At 41.0% G+C, this 24,075-nt stretch overlaps 2 protein-coding genes across 2 annotated transcripts in view; both read right to left on the reverse strand.

Annotated features, from left to right (window-relative positions):
• Positions 1–9,071: 9,071 nt before the first annotated feature.
• Positions 9,072–12,129, reverse strand: LOC120853957 (tetratricopeptide repeat protein 30A). The gene has a single exon (XM_040227700.1). It carries the CDS (start codon positions 11,801–11,803, stop codon positions 9,809–9,811), a length of 1,995 nt encoding a protein of 664 aa, XP_040083634.1. The 5' UTR covers positions 11,804–12,129; the 3' UTR covers positions 9,072–9,808.
• An 8,684-nt stretch (positions 12,130–20,813) lies between these two features.
• PDE11A (phosphodiesterase 11A) overlaps positions 20,814–24,075 on the reverse strand; it is a 418,022-nt gene continuing 414,760 nt past the window's right edge. The window contains exon 20 of the mRNA XM_040227701.1: positions 20,814–21,561. Within this exon, the coding sequence (XP_040083635.1) occupies positions 21,403–21,561 (159 nt within the window). The 3' untranslated portion in view covers positions 20,814–21,402. The remainder of the gene's footprint in view (positions 21,562–24,075) is intronic.

Genomic DNA, 24,075 nt, shown 5'->3' on the forward strand with positions numbered 1-24,075 from the left:
AAATTAGATGCATCCAAAGCCAACAGAAGCAAAAGATATTAAGAAGAGGTGGCAAGAATACACAGAAGAACTGTACAAAAAAGATCTTCATGACCCAGATAATCATGATGGTGTGATCACTCACCTAGAGCCAGACATCCTGGAATGTGAAGTCAAGTGGGCCTTAGAAAGCATCACTACAAACGAAGCTAGTGGAGGTAATGGAATTTCAGTTGAGCTATTTCAAATCCTGAAAGATGATGCTGAAAGTGCTGCACTCAGTATGCCAGCAAATTTGGAAAACTCAGCAGTGGCCCAGGACTGGAAAAGGTCCGTTTTCATTCCAATCCCAAAGAAGGGCAATGCCAAAGAATGCTCAAACTCCTGCACAATTGCACTCATCTCACATGCTACTAAAGTAATGCTCAAAATTCTCCAAGCCAGGCTTCAGCAGTACGTGCACTGTGAACTTCCAGATGTTCAAGCTGTTTTAGAAAAGACAGAGGAAGCAGAAATCAAACTGCCAACATCCACTGGATCATCAAAAAAGCAAGAGAGTTCCAGAAAAACATCTATTTCTGCTTTATTGACTATGCCAAAGCCTTTACTGTGTGGATCACAAAAAACACTGTGGAAAATTCTGAGAGAGATGGGAATACCAGACCACCTGACCTGCCTCTTGAGAAACCTGTATGCAGGTCAGGAAGTAACAGTTAGAACTGGACATGGAAAACAGACTGGTTCCAAATAGGAAAAGGAGTATGTCAAGGCTGCATATTGTCACCCTGCTTATTTAACTTCTATGCAGAGTACATCATGAGAAACACTGGGCTGGAAGAAGCACAAGCTGGAATCAAGATTGCTGGGAGAAATACCAATAACCTCAGATATGCAGATGACACCACCCTTATGGCAGAAAGTGAAGAGGAACTAAAAAGCCTCTTGATGAAAGTGAAAGAGGAGAGTGAAAAAGTTGGCCTAAAGCTCAACATTCAGAAAACTTAAGATCATGGCATCTGGTCCCATCACTTCATGGCAAATAGATGGGGAAACAGTGGAAACAGTGACTGACTTTATTTTGGGGGGCTCCAAAATCGCTGCAGATGGTGATTGCAGCCATGAAATTAAAAGATGCTTACTCCTTAGAAGGAAAGTTATGACCAACCTAGACAGCATATTAAAAAGCAGAGACATTACTTACAATGGTCCATCTAGTCAGGGCTATGGTTTTTCCAGTGGTTATATATGGATGTGAGAGTTGGACTGTAAAGAAAGCTGGGCACTGAAGAATTGATGCTTTTGAACTGTGGTGTTGGAGAAGACTCCTGAGAGTCCCTTAGACTGCAAGGAGATCCAACCAGTCCATCCTAGAGGAGATCAATCCTGGGTGTTCATTGGAAGGACTGATGTTGAAGCTGAAACTCCAATCCTTTGGACACCTGATGCGAAGAGCTGACTCATTTGAAAAGACCCTGATGCTGGGAAAGATGGAGGGCAGGAGGAGAAGGGGACGACAGAGGATGAGATGGCTGGATGGCATCACCGACTCAATGGACATGAGTTTGAGTAAACTCTGGGAGTTGGTGATGGACCGGGAGGCCTGGTGTGCTGTGGTTCATGGCATTGCAAAGAGTCGAAATCGACAGAGCAACTGAACTGAACTCAACTAAAAGCCAGTTAAAACCATTTACAAGATACTATAAATATTAAATATTATATTAAATAATCAGCAACAATGGAAGTAGTAAAATCATGGCTCTGGAAAAAGGAATGCTTAACATTGATAGAGTCAGAATCATTTGGGGGAAAAAAATGCCTAAGAAGTAGAATGAGGTCGATTGCAAAGAGCATAAGAGTTGAGCCAGAAGCTCTGTATTCTGATCCTGGTATGGCCTCTATTTGTTCTTGGACAAGTCTAGTAATATCTGTGAGCCTCAGATATTTTAGTTTTGATCTGCATTTCCATAATAATTAATGATGCTGAGCATTTTTTCATGTGCCTCCTGGCCATCTGTATGTTGTCTTCTTTGGAGAAATGTCTACTTATTTCTTCTGCCCATGTTTTGATTGGGTTGTTTGGCTTTTTGTTATTGAGTTGTATGAGCTGTCTGCATATTTTGGAAATTAAGCCCTTATAGGTCACATCATTTGCAAATATTTTCTCCCGTTTCATTGGTTGTCTTTTCATTTGTTTATGGTTTCCTTTACTATAGAAACACATCGAACTTTGATTAGTTCCCATTTGTTCCTGTTATGATTCGATTCTTGAAACTAGCATGCAGAATGCTTAGCTGCAACATGCAAACTCATAGGTGTGGTATGTGGGATCTAGCTCCCTGACCAGGGATCAAACCTGGGCCCCCTGCATTGGGAACTCGGTGTCTTAGCCACTGGACCACCAGGAAGTCCCAACTCCTGAAGCTTTTACTTTATAATATTAGGATGTAACCATCTCTTGTGATATATATATATATTGCATTTCCTGACTTAAAGATGAATTTAAATGTTTTCTAGTCTCCAAAATATATATTCTCCTTTCTGGTATATGAACTACATAAATTATAGGAGATGACTTTGGCAAATTTTAACTGAGACCAAGAGGTTGAGTCTTCACAGAATAGGTTCACACCATGTATAGCAGAGACAGAAATACTAACCAGCCAGTAATTTCCTGGAAAGTCTTGACAAGATCTTTGAGTCTTTGGATACTCTGTGGACAAACTTTTTAGAGCAGTTGCCATGAGTGCTGGTGAAATCTTTCATCATATGTCATTTGTCTGAGGCATTTGCCTCTTGTACTAAAATAATTGGAAATAAAATAATAATAACGAAAATGCTTGCTCACACAGCTTACTTGGGTCCTGATAGCACAGTGCAGTTTTAGCCATTTTCTAGTTCTTGAACTGAGGTACCTAGTCATTGATAAATGATGTTTAATTTCACAAATATGTGCAAATTGCACTTTTGATCAAGGACTTGGACTTAGTGTACATGTTCACCTAATAATATTCACAGTCAAGTTATTGACTGACCCTACTTTAACAAACGCTCATTTTTCTTACTAGAAATATGCATAGAACTCTATTTTCTAATAGTTTTTCCCTATGAAGGCAATTCATTTTCTAATATGTACATGTTTTGCTGTAGACAAGAGTTCAGTATGTGATAGATGAAACCTGGCCCAAATCCAAGGGAGTTGATTTAAACACCCAAAAGAACCTCAACTAATAGGGGGATTCAAGTACAAAGTAACCACCTCAAACTGCCCCCATACAGTCTCCAGCCAAGATAATATTAAAAAAAGACATTACACCTAATATAAAGCAAAATGTTTAAAAAGACCACACTATACCTATAACTAATGAATTAATTACCTTATGGCTAATCCCCAGCTCTGTTTTTCAATATAAAATGATTATGATACAGAAATACAAGTATGCTCTAGACTTAAGAGTAAAATTAATCCCCAATGTCATGGAACATTTTAAGTAATAACAGTATTGTACATCTTCATAAGTCACTGTTATTCTATTGAGATCAAAGAAAGTTTTTTTTTAAAAAAGTATAGGAGTTCCTGCAAGTATACAAAAAAAGCTCACCGTATTCTACACATTGTACAGAGCCAGTGCTTTTAGTGATTCCTTTTAAAATTTTCCTCTGGCTTTACTAATTTAAGAATCACTTTTTATTGATGTGTTATTTCAATTTGCGAAAATGCATGATTAAATTGTCCTAAAGTCATCTTGATAATCACAGTGCTAGCGTACCTGATACAGTGCTAAAACATTGGTATGCAAGTTTAATACCTGCTTATGGTTTCAACCACCAGCCAGCAGAAAATTACTCCCTTTTGTAATTGGCAAAAGGCAGAAAATAAAGGATAAAAAAGAAAAAGAAAAGGGTGTATGTGGTAAGGGAGAGATATTTTTCATTTCTTGTCTTGTGATACATTTTATAGCAGTAAACACTGCTACCTCCTAAATAGACCGTTTGAAGGCAAAAAAAAGAAACTGCTCCAAAAGAAAGCTTTATAAACTGGAATTCTCTTCCTGTTCATTGTGGCTTTGTCCTTTTGAAAGTCTGCCTGACCTCTCCTCCTTGTATGAAAACAAGGGTGTGAGGACTGATGACTCGACTGAGTGAGTGAGTTGCAGAAGTAGCTCTGGCATCTGTTACTTCCACTCTGTTATCCATTACTGCTGTTCTGTTAGTGGCAGCAGACATTTGATTAACTACCGAGATTTGGACATGAAGGGAATCCAAGGTGGGCTGTAAAGTGAATCACATAGCTAAAGCTCTGTTTCATCTCCACCTCAATGTTCCTTTCTTTCCAAATTCCTGGCAGACTGGCAGCTGGAAGCCTCACTTCACGGGCATGAGAGACTCTAATTATTTCAAGAATAACTGATTTTAAAAATACATACTATAATAACTTGTTAATAAAACTCCAGAAATATATATCATTTTTGGTATATCATCTTAGGGAATAATTAAAAGCACATATCCCCTTCTCCAATAAATAGACATCAATAGATAAACTTAAAGAGAGAAATTGAGAAGTAATTTATAAATATTTACAAAATTCTTAATTTATGCACAACCATAGCAGAGAACAAGGATTGCCTTATAATACATTTTCATAGCTAGAGCTATAAGCAAATCTCCAAGTGAAAAAAAGACAAAAATCCAGATTTCTTAGTAGTTGTCAAAATGTTAATGCATCCAATGAGATAACAACAACATGTACCTGAGGGGTTAATGTTTACTGTCATAAATAAAAATACCAGAAAACATTTGTTAATACAAATATATATTGTGTTTCCTGAGTGACTTATTAATATATATTCATGTCATAAAAGGAGGCAGCTTTCTTCTGTATGACTTATATAGAAGCAGATGTTGTAGCTAGAAGTAACTGTGAAGAGCATCTAGGAGGTCAAATGACTGGGCCCTCAAGGGGTTAGTGAATTTCTTAAGGCCTAAAACTTGACTGGGGAAAGTCTGAAACTCAATACCTTAGTCTTTTCATTAGCAGTTCAGTGCTCATTTCCTCCTACCTTGAACTCATTATAGTCTCCACTCTTGATATTGGTTAGTATTCACAAGGAGGCACAATCGATTCGAAAAAAATTAAAACTGGAATGTGAAGGGAAATTTTGATTATAAAACTTAAGACCAATCAAGCAACCAAATTATGGAAGAAAAATGAAGTCATGAACCAAACTTCATACCTGAAAAGAACAGTCCTTATTCATTTAGTACTTGTACTTCTCAAAGAACTTAGCCCAGGGTCCAAACTCCACATTGCTGAGATCCACAAAGTTGAAGGACTAAAAAAATAGGGTGAAGGCATTAAGTTTTAATAAGAATTGGTCTTAGTGGACAGCGCAGTCTATCCTGAGATAGCACACTGAACCTATATTTATTTGCTGATTAAGAAATGGTCCCTGGTGGTCTAGTGGTTAAGATTTTATGCTTCCACTGTGAGGGGCTTGGGTTTGATCTCTGGGGTGGGGGAAACTAAGGCCCTGCATGCCACGTTGCACTGCCAAAAGAAATGGTCCGGCCGTGGACCATTATATCCAGGTCACCAGAGTAATGCAAACACACCGACTCTTAACAGTTCTTTGGCTCATGCCACAGCCTTTTCTATAGCCTAAAGTAGCAAAGAAATTGCCCTTTTTGGTTACTTGCTTATATAAAGATGTCACTCTAGCAACTGTTGCTTGAGGCCAATATCTGGTGACTATTACTGGCAGAGAGAATGCAACAGTGATTTAGCTTATATTGTATGTTCCCTTTTTAAAACACGTTGATTCTGTTGCTCTGGGTCTTCATTGTTGCATGCAGGCTTTTCCTAGTTGTAGTGAGCAGGGGCTACTCTCCAGTTGTGGTGTGTGGCCTTCTCATTGTGGTGGCTTCTCTTGTTGCAGAGGATGGCTTTAGGCACATGGGCCTCAATAGGCGTGGCACACGGGCTCAGCAGTGGTGAACTGAGGGCCCTAGGGTGCTCCGGCTCCAGTGCTTGTGGCGTTTGGGCTCAGTAGTTGCAGCGTGTGGGCTCTAGAGCACAGGTTCAATAGATGTGGTACACAGGCTTAGTCGCTCCACAGCGTGTGGAAGCTTCCTCAACCAGGGATTGAGCCCATATCCTCTGCATTGGCAGGTGGATTCTTATCCACTGTAACCCCAGGGAAGTTCTCCCTACTCTGAATAAGATGGAGAAGTCCATCAAATAATATTTGTTATTATAATTCTAAGTGTACAAAGTTCAAATATAACAACTGCAAAATTGTTGGGAAAGATTGAAGGCAGGAGAAGAAGGGAACAACAAAGGAAGAGATGGTTTTGATGGCATCACTGACTCAATGCGCTTGAGTCTGAGCAAGCTCTGGGAGTTGGTGAAGGACAGGGAAGCCTGGCCTGCTGCAGTCCATGGGGTTGCAAAGAGTTGGACATGACTGAGTGAACAACAAAAAAGTTGTCAAGGCTAAATATAGATTTTAAAAATTTGTGAAATAGGGCTAATGAAGAATTAAATAGAAGCCATTATCAGGCATTACTACATAGTCCAACCTATAATCTCGTTGTTGTTGTTCAGTTGCTCAGTCGTGTCCGACTCTTTCTGACCCCATGGACTGCAGCATGCCAGGTCTCCCTGTCCTTCACCAGCTCCCTGAGCTTGCTCAAACTCATGTCCATGGAGTTGGTGATGCCATCCAACAATCTCGTTCTGTCATTCCTTCTCCTGCCTTCAGTCTTTCCCAACAACTTTGCAGTTGTTATATTTGAAATTTGTACACTTAGAATTACAGATGTGAATGATTCTTACTAGTATGTTCAGTTCAGTTCAGTCACTCAGTCGTATCTGACTCTTTGGGACCCCATGGACTGCAGCACATCAGGCTTCCCTGTCCTTCACCAGCTCCCTGAGCTTGCTCAAACTCATGTCCATTGGGTTCGTGATGCCATCCAACCAATCTCATCCTCTGTCATCCCCTTCTCCTCCTGCCTTCAATCATTTCCAGCATCAGGGTCTTTTCCAATGAGTCAGGTGGCCAAAGTACTGGAGTTTCAGCTTCAGCATCAGTCCTTCCAGTGAATATTTAGGAATTATTTCCTTTAGGATTGACTGGTTTGATCTCCTTAAAGTTCAAGGGACTCTTAAGAGCCTTCTCCAATACCACAGTTCAACAGCATCAACTCTTCAGCACTCAGCCTTCTTTATGGTCCAGTTCTCACATCCATACATGACTACTGGAAAAACCATAGCTTTGACTATATGGACCTTTGTTGACAAAGTAATGTCTCTGCTGTTTAATATGATGTTCAGGTTTGTTATAGCTTTTCTTCCAAGGAGAAAGCATCTTTTAATTTCATGGCTGCAGTCACCATCTGCAGTGATTTTTGGAGCCCAAGAAAATATAGTCTGTCATTGTTTCCATTGTTTCCCCATCTATTTGCCATGAAGTGATGGGACCAAATGCCATGATGTTAGTATTTGAATGTTGAGTTTTAAGCCAGCTTTTTCACTCTCCTCTTTCACTTTCATCAAGAGGCTCTTTAGTTCCTCTTCACTTTCTGCCATAAGGGTGGTGTCATCTGCATATCTGAGGTTATTGATATTTCTCCCAGCAATCTTGATTCCAGCTTGTGCTTCATCCAGTCCATCATTTCTCATGATGTACTCTGCATATAAGTTAAATAAGCAGGGTGACAATATACAGCCTTGACGTACTCCTTTCCCAATTGTGAACCAGTCCATTGTCCCACGTCCGGTTCTAACTGTTGCTTTCTGACCTGCATACAGGTTTCTCAGGAGGCAGGTCAGGTGGTCTGGTATTCCCATCTCTTTAAGAATTTCCCACTGGGGAGCCGTAATCTCTTGAATCACAGCTCTAACTATCTGGATTCATATGTGACTGTATTCTTTCCAATATTCACATTCTTCTTTCAGCAGTAGTTCAGTAACAGCAGGTATGCACATCGTTTGTCCAAGTTAACATGCCAGCAGGAAAACTGAAACTGCAAAACGTGTTAACATGCTCCAGAAGTTTATTTGGAACGAGTAGGTTTGGAAAGGAGTCACTTCCTTGAGCAAGGAGATTGCATGTTATCTATACTTCGTAAGGAAATGGAAATTTTTCTGCAGTGTACAACATATAAACTCCTTTAATAATCCCTTCAGAATTTCCTTCCAAATATGGGGCCACAACCATCAGCTGGATAAATGGTACTAGCTCAGATAACAGACTGCTGCTAAGTCGCTTCAGTCGTGTCCGATTCTGTGCAACCCCATAGATGGCAGCCCACCAGGCTCCCACATCCCTGGGATTCTCCAGGCAAGAACATTGGAGTGGGTTGCCATTTCCTTCTCCAGTGCATGAAAGTGAAAAGTGAAAGTGAAGTAGCTGAGTTGTGTCCAACTCTTCGAGACCCCACGGACTGCAGCCTACCAGCCTCCTACATCCATGGGATTTTCCAGGCAAGAGTACTGGAGTGGGGTGCCATCTCCTTCTCCAATAACAGACTTAATATGACATAATTTCAAGCCCATGCAGAATTCACAATGAGCCAAATTCTCAGACAGATATGGAATTTCAGTACTCAAAGATGTCACGCTACACAATTATTCTCAGCATGCTTCATCTGGGTGCCATTAGTTTTTTCCTCCCTGAAGATTAAAAAAAAATTATTATGGTAGGAATTCCTACTGTTCATTGAGAGCTATTAGGTTGAACCATGGGAACTGCTGTTTTTGTAGGTTGAAAACTTTTAAAATCAGCAGTTTCATATGGTTCAACCTAATGTTGTTGACTTTTTCTAAACCAGGTTAAGTGGCCATGCCAGTCACTTTTGGAAGAACAAAGGTATAAGGGGTGGAGGAAACAAATAATAAAGCTCTTGTAGCTTGTATTAAATGTCATAAGGTTTCAGAATCCATTGAAAACATTTTATGGTATGAGTAGAAGACTTTGATGGGGCGATTGGAATAGAATATTTTTCCTTTTCCAAGAGGTTACAACATAAAAACAAAGTCCAGTATTAATGTGTCCTAAGTAGAAATAAGAATTAAAAACCAAGTTTTAAGGGTATCTTAGAACTTTATTAATAAGTGTTATTAATCAGTTAAAGAAAAGAATAACATCATATATTCAAATTATTAACAAATGGACAAAAGAAAACCATGAAAATTTATCAGTTGTTTATTGTCTCCACACCACAGCACCATAGTTTTGTTATGGTATAATTTCCTACTAAATCTTGCAGGTTAAAAAAAAAATTGGAATATAAAGAATTTTTGTTAAGGAATTATAATTGTATTGGAAAATTCTGCCAAGACATACTAAAGTCTATGCAAAACATATGCATTACAAATTAATGTTACTCAAAGATAAATTGTTGGAGTATAACATGAAATCTTTGAGATTATTATTAATCTCCAGATGTCCTACACATTAACTGAGTTCTGGACTTGATAGTGGTTGGTCCCTGGAGGATATAATCTTCTCGTGCAGGACTTTTTCAGAGTATAGCAAAACACAAAAGGTACAAAGGAGAGGAGATGTAGGCATTACAAATACTATTAGACACATTTCCCCATTCACTTTTGAATTTTTCATAAATCTTTCTAGGGTTCAAGTTCTTTTTATTATAATCCTTTTGTGATGTTTCTCAAAAGATACATCTCAATTATTTTCATTATAATTTTCAAGTGTACAAATTTCAATGTACAACAAATGTGAAAATGCCAAAGAACAAAGATAAAAGAGTTGCAAATATATAAAGTTAATAGAGCCATTTTGATAAAAGCCATCATTAGACATTACTACATATTCCAGTCTATAATCTCATAAATCAAAGCTTTTAGCTCTCTGGATTCATATGTGACTGTATTCTTTCCAGTATGCATTCTTTCTTCTTCCAGGGGTTGCTCAATAACAGCAGGTATATTCCTCCCATAAAGTTCACAGTGTTCTAGAAACTGAACACATTCTTGAATGACACTGTCACGAAGTACAATCATGTGTTTTGACATGTTTTCTAATAATGACAGGAAGCATCTTTTGGCATAATACCACGTATCAGTTCCTAGTTTTTTATTATAAGGTTCCAAGCTTTTGATAACCCGGGAAATACCAAAGTCATAATTTCCTTTGGCACAATAAAGCGTCCCTATCACCAAATTCACAATGCAGAAATGGTAGATTTTCTTATCTGGATCATCATAGGAGAGCTGCTCTTCCTCTTTTTCAATCTTCCTCATTAACTCCTCAGCTTCTTCATTTTGACTTGTCATAATATATGAAACACACAGGTTGGCCAGCACAATAGCACTGACTTTCAGGATGTTGTCATAATGCTTCTTGACTATGGGCTCATAAAAACCTATGGCTTCTTTGTATTTGTTTTCCTGCATGAACAGAACATGAGCCACATTCAGCTTCCACACATCGTGGTCGTTACAGAATTCCACAGATTTGCGGAAGATCTTTTCTACCATTGGGTAATTTTCAAGGTTCCAGTAGATTTTGGCCTGGGCCATCAACACAGGAATGTACTTCTCAAGGGTGTCGTCATATTCATTCTCTGCCTTTTTGACAGCTTCATCATCTTTATTGTGTCTTGCTTCCTGCACTTGTTTGGTGAGTCTCCTGAGCTGTTCAGTCAGCATCCCTGCTAGACCATCAAGCTTAACGAAAGCCTCTTCAGGAGCTGTCTGGCAAGTGATCATGGCATCCAAGAAGTCATAGAGATAAGGTGTGAGGAACTTGTAAGTCAAATGGGCATTCTCGGCCAGGACATCTGCTGCCAGGTCAAAATACTCATATTTACAGTAGAGCAGCAACAGGTTGCCAAAGGTCTCTGGAGGAAAGGGGATCTGCTGGAGCAAAAACTGTAGTTTTTCAAACCCTTCTGTGGGCCTGGCATCCATGTTCATTAGTGCCTGATTGTGCAGGGTCACGGGGTCTAACTCCTCCTCTGCCCTTGGTGGCATGTCAGTGAGGGTTTCCTGGGCCGCCTCATAGTTTCTCAGTTGGTATTCTATGGCAGCCTTGAGGTTGAAAGCTTCCACCAGAGCAGTCTGGTGAAGGACTAAGGTGTTGCCAACACTTCGAACATCAATGCCTTCAGTGGTCATGCCCACACCCAGCTCTGGGTGCTGGCGGATACCATGTTCAATAATCTCCACGATATGCTTTAGGGCGGATGCATACTGTCGGCTGCTGAAATAGGCCAAAGCCAGGTTGTAGGAAAGATCAGGCCGGTAGCCTGAAGCCTGCAGGGCCGCAGAGAACTTGGAACACGCGGCTTCATAATGTCCCTCCTTGTAGAGCAAACAACCCAGATTGACCTGGCCATCCAGCTCGTTCTCGCCCCCGCTGTCTTCTCCTCCTTCACTCAGTAGCTGCTCCACCAGGCTCCTGGCCCCGGCCAGGTCGCCCTCGCTGTACTTGATCGCGGCTTGGAGACGGAGGACCCGGTTGTGGTAGGCGGGGTTGTCCAGGAGGAGGAAGGACACACGGGTGGCCTCTGGGTAGAGGCAGGCCTTGTACAGGGCCTGCGCCTGGTACAGGCGGTACTGCTCCAGCTCCGGGTGCAGTTGGCGCAGTTGCTCATAGCACTCGGCAGCCAGCGCGAACTCCTGTAGGCGGTAGTAGCAGTAGCCCAGCAGCGACAGCCCGGCGCGGCTTCTCGGGCTCCGCTGGAGCTCTCCGCCCAGCAGCTGCACGGCCTCGGAGTACCGGGCATCCCGGATGAGCCGGTACACAACCGCGGTGAACTCCCCGTCGGGGATGGGCTCTCCGCCCAGCCCCGCCATGACTGCCTCCGCGGCTGTGCATCCCAGTTACCAAGGCAACATGCCAACCGGAAACGGAAAACTCTTTTGTCCGGATATTACTTGGCAATGGGAAAACTGCGTAAGGAATATAAAAGAATCACTGAAGTGAATTTTTTAATTACTGTATTAGTCCCCGAGAACTCCGGGCTGCGGAGGTCGTGAGTCACGCACGATACATGAAAGGCCTCGGGGCAGTTCCGAAACGGAAACTCTACTTCCCGGCAGGCACTGGTCCGAATCGCGCTGGCGTCGGGTCGTGCAGCGCTGCATGCTGGGAGGTGTAGTCTCTGCAGGACGGACCCGCTTGCCTTCCATTAGTGTTGTTGATTAAAATTGCTGGCCGCCTTTTGTGTCACCTGTCTCAGGCTCGGGGAAGAAAGGTTTGCGATCTGAAGCCCCTTACATTTTTAGCCTTATACACTTTGCAATATATACTCATGGTGTCGTTTCGCGGTTAGCTTTTATAATTTAATGAGAAGGAAAAGGTGGAATATCTCTTCGGAATTCTTTTGGAATTAGAGTAGCTTCTCTTTTTAAGCTGCCTTGGCACACTTTCTAAGTAATATGCAGTAGATAATAATTCTTATTTTTGTCGTTTCTGCAAGTTGACGACGGGAAATGGTTTTGTGAATATTATCTGGTACTGGAAGACGTTCAGTTTTAGATCAGGTGCTCCCTCCGCCCTCCATAAAGAACAGTTATTACTGAGTAGATGTTAGTGTTTAATCTTGGTCATATCTATTGGTCTGGCTCCCCAACTTTCACTACATGTAAGAAACCAATCTTCCTCAATTCCCCTACGTCTCCATTGATCATCCATGATCTACATTGGCCTACCCAGTACCAAAGTAAACAGTGTACAAATAAAATCATGTCTTTCCTGTATACTTAAAGAGTCAATCAAGTCCTTTTGCTGCCCAGAACATCTTTTCTGTGTATAAATTCTAGTGCCACCACTAACCATGTTGTATTGCCCTCAGACAATTGATGTACCTTATTTCTAATCTGAATCACCACATGTGTTCTCTTTATTACACGGTACAGAATCTGTGTACTAGAAAGTTGTAAAGAATTTTCTCAAGACCACACAGCAAAAAAAATTTTTTTTTGAGCAAACAATTTGCTCAAGAGCACACAGCAGTATTGCCATGACATTCAGCAGCTAGTTTCAGTAGGAAATAGTGACTGTTTGTAACCTATTCCATATATTTCCTATAGATGAGTTTGTAAAGGCCCTGTGTTTGGTGCCACATTGTGTGCTGGAAAAGTAGTGTCTTTTTTCCTTCCATGAAAACAACCAATCAACTTGGTGTGCGCAATAGACATTTGAACTTCCATATCTGAATTGTAGCTGTGAGCAGGTGTTAGAAAAAAACTAATGGTGGTGGTATAGCTCCTAGTCACCTAGGACAGCTGGCAGAAGACATTGCTTATATCCTAAAGCAACTGAATTTCTGTGCTCTTTCAGCTTTCCTTGCTGAGAAATTGACAAGATTTCTGTTCTTCTGGGTGGGACCAGACAAGAAACCTTCCACTTCATGATACTGAGAAAAGGACAAACTGTACCCATTTCAGATGGGTTGAATAGCATTCTGGCCCACCTAAGATCCCCAGAGAAAGCAATGGATAAGGTCCACTATAACTGTACTCTGAGTCTTCTTTCAACTCAATTTCTGGGTACATCCTTTTAGGGCCTTCAAGCCAGGGAGGTGCTTGGGCTGAGGGATGCTTGCTAGTGCTGCTCAGTAATCTAGGAGAGGGCTGGGTGGCTGGGGGAGGGTCTTCACCTTTATGACTACCCGACTATACATGTCCCTTGGAAACTCAAGCTCAATATTAACATTGTAAAATCCTTTTGTGTAATCTGATACTTTGGGTGAGGTGCTATTGAATATGGAAATAGGAAATTATCATTTGTATCTTTAATCAAGCAGTCCGATTTTCAGGGTTGTATTTGCATCATGAAAGCATTCACCTTCAAATGGCCTCTTGGGAATGGAAGCAAAATAGAAGGCTCTGCTCTCCCCTAGACTTCTCCCATCCCTACGGGCATCAGTTGAGGACCCCTCTTTGTGCTGGTACCTGTCTGTGAGCATGGCTGCTGAAGTGGGCAGGAGGGAAGCCGTTCTTCCTCCTTATTCATGTGCTGCTGCTCCTGAGGCCTGGCTTGAAAAAAGCAGGACATTCGGCTTAGACAGATGGAGGGCAGGGTCATTTTCAAAATGAAATGAGTGCACAAATCACACTGTGAAATTGGCATGACCATGCCTGCTGCTGTGATAGACCGACTTTTATTTAGTCTATGACAGGCAGTTGGGGAATAGATTAGGTTTTGGGGGGGTGGGGGATGGTGAAAGAAAGCCCTTTAATTAATGATAGAAATTCTGGAAAGCAATAAATGGGGCAGGATATTATAAAATGTCATAAAGGATCATTTTGTTTCCAAGACAATCTTGGAAAGCTGGAACATGTATCAAAAAGTTAGTGTATTGTACCATTTCTAGCAATAAGAAAGCATTTGGTGGTTGCAGTAAAAAGATTTAGTGCTTTGTTGAAAGGAATTAGACTTTAGGAAAATGGTGTTGGACTCAGGGTGGATTTTGCTGCATGAAGAGAGGCATATTTACCACACAGAAGAATTTCATTTGGGCAAAATGGATAGGAGCTAAAAGCATGATGTCTGGTTCTTAACATGCTTATATTTCTGCCTGTCAAATGTGACCAAATTCCATATCCTATTTTATGTATAATCTATTTGACATTCTCTTTTAAAACTTGTTGGAAAGTATGTTTTTTTATTTATCCTCTAAATGTAATCACTTCCTGTTGATAAACATTGGTAATTTATGAACATCTCAACAACCGTAGGTGAGGTCAGACAATTTCTTTGACAAAGGAAGACTTCCTGCAAAACCATTTTCCAGTTGTTAAGTCTGATCCCTCTCATCTCAAGCCATTTTCTTCAGGATGTGGCCAGCCCCCTTATTGGTTCAGTCCCCTTGCGTCTTCCTTCCCACCCCCCGAAATCTTCCACCACAAAGGGGGCAGAAATAATAAATTTTTGTCAAATTGGAAATGTAATTGATTGACTTTTCGGTGCATCTCTTCAATCTAAGAGTTTTGGAAAAATTGTGTACCAGATCAACACTTGGGAACATTTATGCTCGGATGGTAAGACATTTAACCTCATGAATTCTCCTTTCACTGGTGGTTCCAGCTTTATTAATATTTTAATTAGATTTCCTTCTTGGATATACCTTTTTTTTAAGTCAAGTACCTTATGTTTGGGGGCTTATGGTGTTATTATTGAAATTAACTTATTAGGAAGAGCACAATAACATTGCTGTTTATAAATGCAGTTACCAGAGAAGGCACAACTGTGGATACTTGCATTTAATGAAATCAATCAACCATCCAAACAAAGAGCTAGTCTAAGCCCCTGTGTTTATGCAGTACTTTCTGTACCAGGACCAGGTCCTGCTTTGCCTAACTTCCCTCATTAATCCTCACAGCCCTGCTGTGAATTAGGTAATTCTTACCGTTGGCTCCACCTGAAAAGCATGGACTACAAAGCACAAAGAAACGTGTGGTTGCCTCAGTCAGCGTGCGGGGACTGGTGATTGCTTAAGCCGGCCAGTAGGGGCCAGACTGCACCTCTTCCTCTCTCCCTGAGCACCTCCTCTCCAGTCATTGGAATCCGCTTTGGATCATTTGCTGCAGTTTGTTCTAATAGAACAGGCACAATGGTGTAAGAATTTTAAAGTTTAAGCACCGAAGCCACTGTGTAATTGTATGGCGTCAGTGGCTGGTGGCCCTGCATTGATGCGGTCCCCCTGTGTAATTGCCCATGCAAATTTGAGCAGTCTGTAACAGGCACAGGGAACTTGTCTGCATTGGGCTGCAGACTCTTATCCCTCCAGAAAAACTTCAGTAATTCTCAGAACCTTTTGTCATCTTTAAGATGCTCCGTGGACAGGGCTGTCCCACTATCTTCTTACAGAAGCAAGCATCACAGATGAAGACAAAGTTAATGGGCTAAATGGACAGTCAGAATTTAAATCCTAGGTCTTTGGATGCATGCCTGCCTCTTTCAGCCCCTTAAATCATCCTTCTCAAGAGAAATAAAAGAGTATTTTAGAGGTTTAGTTAAGCTTTAAGCATTTTGTTAAAAACAAAGATATTTAGTTCCCTTAAAGCAGTTTCAAAATCATGGATTAGATGCTTGTGAAATGGTCAAGCAGTCTTATAATGTAGTCTTCCTATAATGACACTTCAGCCTGGGAAATCTACACAAAGGGAGTGATGTCTGATAAGTCAATTGAAGACATATTTCGCTTCTTTTGTGTAAAACAATAATAATTAAGAAGCAAATCAGTAGGGGATCCTTTTTAGATTATTGTACATCAAAATAAAATGGCAAAAATATTTTTCCCCAAGAGGATGAGATTCGCCAACACCTAAACTCTTGTTTCCATACAGTGCTATTTGTGTTTTTTAAAAATTCATCTAAATATGATTTCATCTAAATCTAAAGAAAAAATAATCGATATTCTAATACACATACACAGAAAATGAACACAAAGATAAATGGTGGCCTGAAATAACACATTTTTTTTTTATAGGAAATACTTCATTCACTCAGGAAAACAAACATATTTTTGTACCAGTGTATATGTTCAACAATACTAGTAGGGATGTGCTACACAGGTGACTGACTTATCTTTAGTGCTATTGAGAGATGGACTAAATATGTAAGAATTTTCAAAATTAAATTAGAAAAGGTGTGCAACATCAGATCACCAGCTGAGGAAAAGGTGCACAAGCAATGGAGGCGGGACCTCAGGCCTTAAGTCCAAGCACTCACTGTGAAACTCCCCAGACATGTCACTCCTGCCGTCTCTATGTTTCATTCTATTATGGGTCACTTATGAAACTTAGGAAATTTTGGCTTCTTATCATCAGACTCAACCTTTACATTTCCTGATACCTGTGAGGTTCGGGAGTTCTTTACAGCACGTGACAACTGTTTCAGAGACTGTTATTCTGAAGCAGAGAGTGAAACTTCACTGCAGTGGCACTGCCATAGTTTTTAGGGTCCCAAATTAGGTTTTACTCTTTTGCTTTAATGAATCCTTTTTTAATATTGTTTTTCCAGCCCAAACATTTTTCTTTATATGTAAATCTCCCCTTAATCTGTTAGATTTCTGTCCCACTTCGCAGGAGTTTTTCACACTATTAAAGGAGATGAAACTGTATTTTATCTTTCTGTAATTCACTGAGTCAGCAGGAGGAATGGATTTTAAAATAATTCCACCACAAAGTAAATTGAGCAGATTCTGTTTAATGACCTAAGGTAAGTGGATCAAATATGATACATTTTGATACTTGAAAAAAGCAACTGAATTCCTGTAGCATTAATAGTAGATGGTTATTTCACTAACAAAATTTTAATGATTATTTCTAACCCAACCCAATGGGTATTTAAATATAAAATACCTGGAAATATGTGGACATTGCAGATTTCAGAAACAGAAAACACATGCAATTTTAACTTCTTTTGACTCACTTTATAAATTCTAAATTAAACTGACTACCATTTATGGGATATCTATGCTATGAGATAATCTAAAGCTGTCCTTTAAGGAATAAAATGATATATTTTAAAAAAATTATACTGATGACCATGTCTTTTATGATCATTAGAGACAGGCTCAGACATATCTGTGCTAAGGTTGTTTTTGTATCTACTCCATATATGTAACTTTTAATTTTGTCTTTAGGGAGGAGAAGAGTGAATAAGACAATTACATGGAATAATTTCTTAAAGTTAAACACAGCTTCGTCCTTTGGTGTAGGAATGAACTGAATACAAGTCAGGGCTTTTATTTTACAGGTGGAAAATCCGAGACCTGAGGGTCCCAAGATAACAAGCCAGGCCGGGGGAGCCCCATCCACTGTGCGCTGGGGCGGTGCCCTTTACAGTCTGCCAAGCTGTCCCTTCTGGCCGGGATTGCCAGCTATATTGTAAGTTGTGCGTGTATTATCCACGTGCTGACTAATAAAATGATAAATAGCCTGCCTGAGAAAAATACACCTCGTGGACAAAGTAGGATGAAGTCATTTCAACCATAAATGCCAAGAGAACCGAACATTTGATCAGTTGGAGGTTTTATAAGAAGGTTCACATTTAAATTCTTTCCTCCAATAGGAAATAAACATTAATAATAACGATTGGGAAATTTTCTCTTTTTCTGTTTTGGGAAAGCAGATTATATGGGTAACCACACATACCTCAAATTCTTCTAAAGTTATACATTACTTAGATTTAAAATACCCCAAACTTCCAAGTTCAACCTCTAACCTTCTGGGTTGTTGGCTCCTGGGAGCCTGCTCCCCTCCTTTTCTACTGTTTCATGGTCCTGGAGGAACAGACCTGGGCATTAGTCAGCAGTTTCTGAATTTTGACCTATAATAGGAAAGATACCTTGAGACAGGAGAAATAGATGGAGGCAATTACAAACAGCCACTTGATTGATGGTTGACATTGTCAGGGCTCCCCTGTATGGCAGATTGCAATGGTGTTGAACTCCCCTTGCTACCAGTGGATGTTGCTATTGGCAACCGTGCAGTGAAGCCAATAAAAAGGCAAGAAAATGAGAGGAAAACTCAACCTTAGTGGAAGCCGCAGGGCTTCTGCTGTAAATTACATTCCCCTTAGCAATATGCAGCATCAACATTCAGGGTAGCCACCGTGCATGTAGCTGCCTGCAGTCTCCATCGGACCCTGGGTCTAGTTTTATCCTAAAGCACATGCTTTGAAATTCTGCTCTAGATACACTGGCATCCATCTATCTGGGCCATTTATTTACTTATCGTTGGGGAGGATGACAGATGTGGGTTCATCTCTGCCTCACATGGACTGATTCTCAATTCCCGCTTGTGAAACGAACATGACGTGACACGACAGCTGGAAACACCTGCAGTGCTTCCAGCTGCAGACACACACCAGGGTCTATCCCTGCTTCCACCCACCTTTTTGCCTCACCTGAAGGAGGGAGACAGCCCAGCAGAAGCTATTTTCCTTTATAGCTGAGTGACTCGGAAAACTGGCTTAATAAAATCCATAAATCTGAACGACCTCCTCTTACCTGCTCTGCAGAGGCAATTTTTTCTGCACTTATTTTCTCCTCGAGTTTCTCCAGTCTTCCCCACAGAGACAGTGGTAGAGGGTAGCTGGGAACGTTATTTTTTAGGGTTCCCACGCCTTCCTTCTCTCTTTTGTCAATCCCATCCCTACTCAAGTATCTCTCTTTTCTAAGCAATTGATGACAGGACATACCTTCATTTTTTTTGATAGCAAGTGCCATTTTCCTTTGTTTGGATGAATGCCCACCCTCCCTTTGGCCATCTCTTACCACCTGCACTGGGCCCTGTATTTTCCTTGTTAGTCATTTTCTTCTGGTTCCCCTCCTTTTCCTCCTCCTCTTCCCCCATTTGCCTGCCTTATGATTTTCTTTTCCACCGTTTCTGCTCATGTAGAGTCGTTCTTCTTCCTCATGGTTACCTTGCTCTTCCCTTACTTCTGTCTTGGTTCCTTAATTTACTCATTCTTTAAACATTTCCCCGATGTCTACTATGTGCCAGGAAGACAATGTCCTTGGTGGAACTTGGCCCCTCTTTCTCTGAGTAAGGTCAATAACTGACACTGACCAGCAACAACAAGAACAGAAGTGGTTTTAAATTTTAGATTTTTCTGGAACTGGAATGGGCTTCAAGGTTCATCTGGCCCAGAGATTTTCAAATTCCTCAGAGGCCCTTTATGGGCCGCTAGGTATGTAATCAAAGACATGAGGCTTCATAGGGCTCCCCCAACCCAGCTTCAAACAGAGGACTTGGACTTTTAGATGTTTTATGTCTTGGGGATTCTTTGTAAGATTTATTTGAATGAAGAGTTCTAAGGTTAAGTCATGTTTGAAAATAATTTCTTAGTGTAATCTCATTTGACAAATGAGGAAAGAGGAAAAAGTTAAGTGATTTGTCTAAAGCCATCCAGTGAATAGTGCCAGAGCTAGGGTACAAGCCTCGCTTCTAGCCCAGCATTGTTTTGTTTTGTTTTGTTTTGTTTTTTGGTTGCACTTCATGGCATGCAGGGTCTTAGTTCCTTTGTGGTGGAAGATTCTTAACTACTGGACCACCAGGAAAGCCCCACAGCGGGGACTTTGGATAGGGCATACAATGTCCTCAGTCTCTCAGCGTCCTAATCTCTGCATCTGTTTAATAGAGCTTATTCTTTTCTATGGGCTTCCCAATTGGTGCTAGTAGTAAATAACCCGCCTGCCAGTGCAGGAGACATAAGAGACCCGAGTTCGATCCCTGGGTTGGGAAGATCCCCTGGAGGAGGGCATGACAACCACTCCACTGCTCTTGCCTGGAGACTCCCATGGACAGAGGGGTCTGGCAGGCTATGGTCCATAGGGTTGCAAAGAGTCACTCATGACTGAAGCAACTTAGCATGCATGCATTCTTACCTTTTATAAATCTGGATTTCTGTAGGATATTTGTTCACTGCCCAGACTGTTATTTCTTAATCTTCCAAGCATTATATTTTATACTTAAGGAAAAATCCAAACCTGTGGAGCCCTCCATTTGGCTTTCAGCTGGCACTAGCAGTAACCTTAAACTTTATGCTGAAACTCATCACTAGAACTCAAGGTTTATTAATTGTCAGTGATTATTCTCCATGGCTCTGCTGTGTCCTCCAAAATGTTTCACTGTTGGAAATAGTTTTGAATGTTCTTATGTCACTCATAGTAAATCCACCTATAGATTTTCTTTCATCCTGACTTTAATTAAAGTCTATCAATCCATTCCTGCTAGGAGAAGACTTGATCTACATTGAAGGTTGAATCTAAAAACTGAAAAAGGGGACCTCAATCCCAATGCAGTGTTACGAATCTTGTATAAACACCAATCAGACAAACACATTTGCTGTCTTCCGACTATGGACATTTTTAGGGGAAACTGGGAATGGCTGGTTTTTGTAAGGATAATATCGGTGTCTCTTTTAGGTAGGCAATTCTGAAGGCTCTGCTCTATCATTAAGAAGCTTTAGGATTAAAAATAAGATATCTCCACAGAATACAAATTGGGATTCTAAGGACAGTCTGGCACAAAAGGAAGCTTGGGAGAGGAAGCAAAGGCAGGCATTGTTTGGCTTGTAACAAACAGAATAGCCATATGCAAAATGAAGCAGCACTAATGACGCCTTCACTGTTCAGCGTTCCCTTAGCTCCGAGGGAGCAGGGCCAACCACCCTCAGGTCCTGGACCCACACTCAGCACAGAATCTTCTTGCTCATCAGGGAAAGGTGAGGGTCCTAGGGTGTGCTTGTTGCCCCCATTTCCTCCTCTGTCCTTTTTGCTGACACCACACTTCAAGGTGAAAGTCCAGGCATGCTTCTCAGCACATCCCTGAGGTTTTATGTCTGTTTGAGCTTAAAGGAACAAAAGAATGGTGTGTGGGACTGAAGCCGGCTCTCCAGGGCGCAGTCATCTTGCAGCAGCGGCTGGCCTGAAGGGTTAGTTTCTGTCATCTCTGGTTTCCATGACGTTGGCAGAGGGGGCGGAGGCAGCCGTGGAGACGAGCAGCCTTTTCTGGTGCAACTCTTCCCACTTACTTCTGTTGGTGGCCACGGAATCCAGCATTGGCTTCAGTTTCACATTGACCTTCACCAGTGCCTACAATAAAACAAAAGCAGGTGGGGGAGAGATGAACCAATCATGGCCATGATTTTCTAGCTTGTGAGCAGAATGGAAATGGGCTGTAAGAAATGAAAAGGATGATCATTTTGGTAAACACGAGCTATTTACAAGAAGCAAATATGCACTTAACATCACTGTGTTGTATTAATAGAACTTACAGAGAAAATGAGAAAATAGGACAGATGTCTGTGTACTGCTCCGGGGGTGCCAGCCAATTAGATTATGATCCTGCTTTAAATTTACATCAAATAGGAAACAAAATATTCAGCTCACACATGTCTACTAATATGTGTATCTTTGCCTGCTAAGGAGGGCTCCAGATCTCAACAGACCAGGAACTGAAATTTTTACAAAAATACACCTACCATTTGCTCCACCATAGATGATTGTGGGTGGATTCACCTGAATGAGAAAGGCCAGGTAAAGTCCTGAAATGAGAGGAGCTCATTTTTTAAAGCACAGGATCAGGGAACTGTGCTCAATGTACAGATCAACATAAGAACATGCATGGAAATAGACCTGAGAGAAAAGAAAAAGGGGTGTGGAAGAGAGGGACAGATGGAGGGGTGGGGAAGAAAGGAGGGAGAGAAAACGTAGGGTGTGGCCAGAGACGGACCCACCCCAAGGCTAAGAAAGGTCACGATCCAGCCTCCTCACTTGCAGGAGACCCTTCCAAATATCTGTTTTGCATTTAATTGTATCATTTTTTAAAAAACAATGGTCCCCTATTCCCAAACAGCACACACTTCCAGCCTCACAAATCTTGGATCACCGCTCTACTGGGACACAGCAATGACTAAAACAAGGATCATGCAGCTGTGAGGGCTTAGCCCCTGGAAATGCCTTGGTCAGCGTTCTGTGGCCACAGATTGTACCCCTCATCCCATGGAGACACCCTGCAGGTGCGTCCCATTCATCACCAGGGAGGCAAAATGTGACCATGTGACTAAACCGCCGCCACTGTGGGACACCTCCTGAAAAGCCTTCAAGCCTGACCGGTGGTAGGTGCCCCAGAGCGAAGTCCTCCAACAGGGAGAAGAGTTGTTTCTGTTGAGGATGGAATGGCCTGATCATGACTGCAGTGTGTTAGGAAGACCTGAAGCATTCCCTAAATACCATTCCACTCTGGGGAGTTTCAGAGATACAAGTGTGATGTGACTAGATGGAAGTTAAGTGGGGGCTGGAAGTCCAGAAATAATCAGGGAGCCTGCTGAGCAGTGAGCACTCCACCCTGGCCTAGGTGGAGCCCCTTCACATTCACGTCCCCCAAACAGAGCATATTATCGTGATATATATCACACCAAGCAATGACGTCTAATTTGAAACTGGATGTATTCATTATTCTATATGATAATAAATCACAGCAACATAATAATTCAGGCAGTAATCAAAATCCCCTTTACATCATGAGAAAAATGCAGCTGCCTGTTTTCTGCTCAGTGCAGTGATTTTATTTAGACAATAGTGTGAGAGGGGCCGACGAATGCCATGGTTTTTAGTATAGTTTGGCACTAGCTCCTCTTCGCTCTGATCAAGCCTTTTAATTAAACCGACCACTATAATTCCTATGGAAATTAGTGTTTATGTTATTTTCCTGCCACAAAAGCATTTCTCTAAACTTTTTTTTTTAATCCCAGGAGCACAAATTGGAATTTTTTTTTCTGCATGAAATGTAATTAAAAACTCATTTGATTACTATAGTTCTGGCTCTGTTTTACTTATTAAATTCCTGTAATCAGTTTTCTTTTATGAAGCTGCTGGGAAATGATCTCAAAAGCAACACATTTTTCTCTTCCTTGGCAGGTTCCCGAGCATTTACTAAATTACATTCATAGCACCTGCCTATGATTCGAATTACTCCACCAATTTATTTCTAAAACTATTTAAATTTATTTGGCTTAGCCCCAAACAGATTGCTTTCTTTTATCTAGCTCTTTGTTATCTGTCTTGCTTTCTTTGTGTTGAATATAAAATTTTTTGAGGGCATGGTACATATTTCTCAGTATTCCTTTTTCTCTTTATTTCATACTCTCCTTAAATACAGAATTGCCATACTGGAATATCATTTTCTTCTAGTCAGGTGCTGGTTCTAGGCAAAGGGAGCAATAACTTCCTCTTAAAGAATAATTCTTACACTATAAATTTGTTACACATAAATGCAGTTAGCTGGGAGAATATGGAACTATTAGAATATTAGGAAGGCAAGGCATGACCCACAAATTTAAATTCCGAGGTTTAAGGTGATTACGTGCAACATACCATCAGCAAGAAAATTGCTCCCAGTATTTAGAAAGATACAGGTATTCCTATGAACTTCTAATCAGCGAGTGATACCTGATAAATTCTGTGCAAATGCTACTGGTATCTGTCTTGTTTGACTAACTCTTCTTTTTAGCGAAAGAGAAAAGGGACATGTCACCCTTCTGCTCACTCTCCATATACGTGCAGAGAGATAGTAAACATTATGCGTGTGTGTCATCCACTGTGGGA

This window comes from Oryx dammah, unplaced genomic scaffold, assembly GCF_014754425.2.
Source record: "Oryx dammah isolate SB20612 unplaced genomic scaffold, SCBI_Odam_1.1 HiC_scaffold_27, whole genome shotgun sequence".
Classification (NCBI taxonomy): domain Eukaryota; kingdom Metazoa; phylum Chordata; class Mammalia; order Artiodactyla; family Bovidae; genus Oryx; species Oryx dammah.

Coding starts and splice junctions, on each gene's coding strand:
- LOC120853957 (XM_040227700.1), bottom strand. CDS start 11,803: ATGGCGGGGCTGGGCGGAGAGCCCATCCCCGACGGGGAGTTCACCGCG.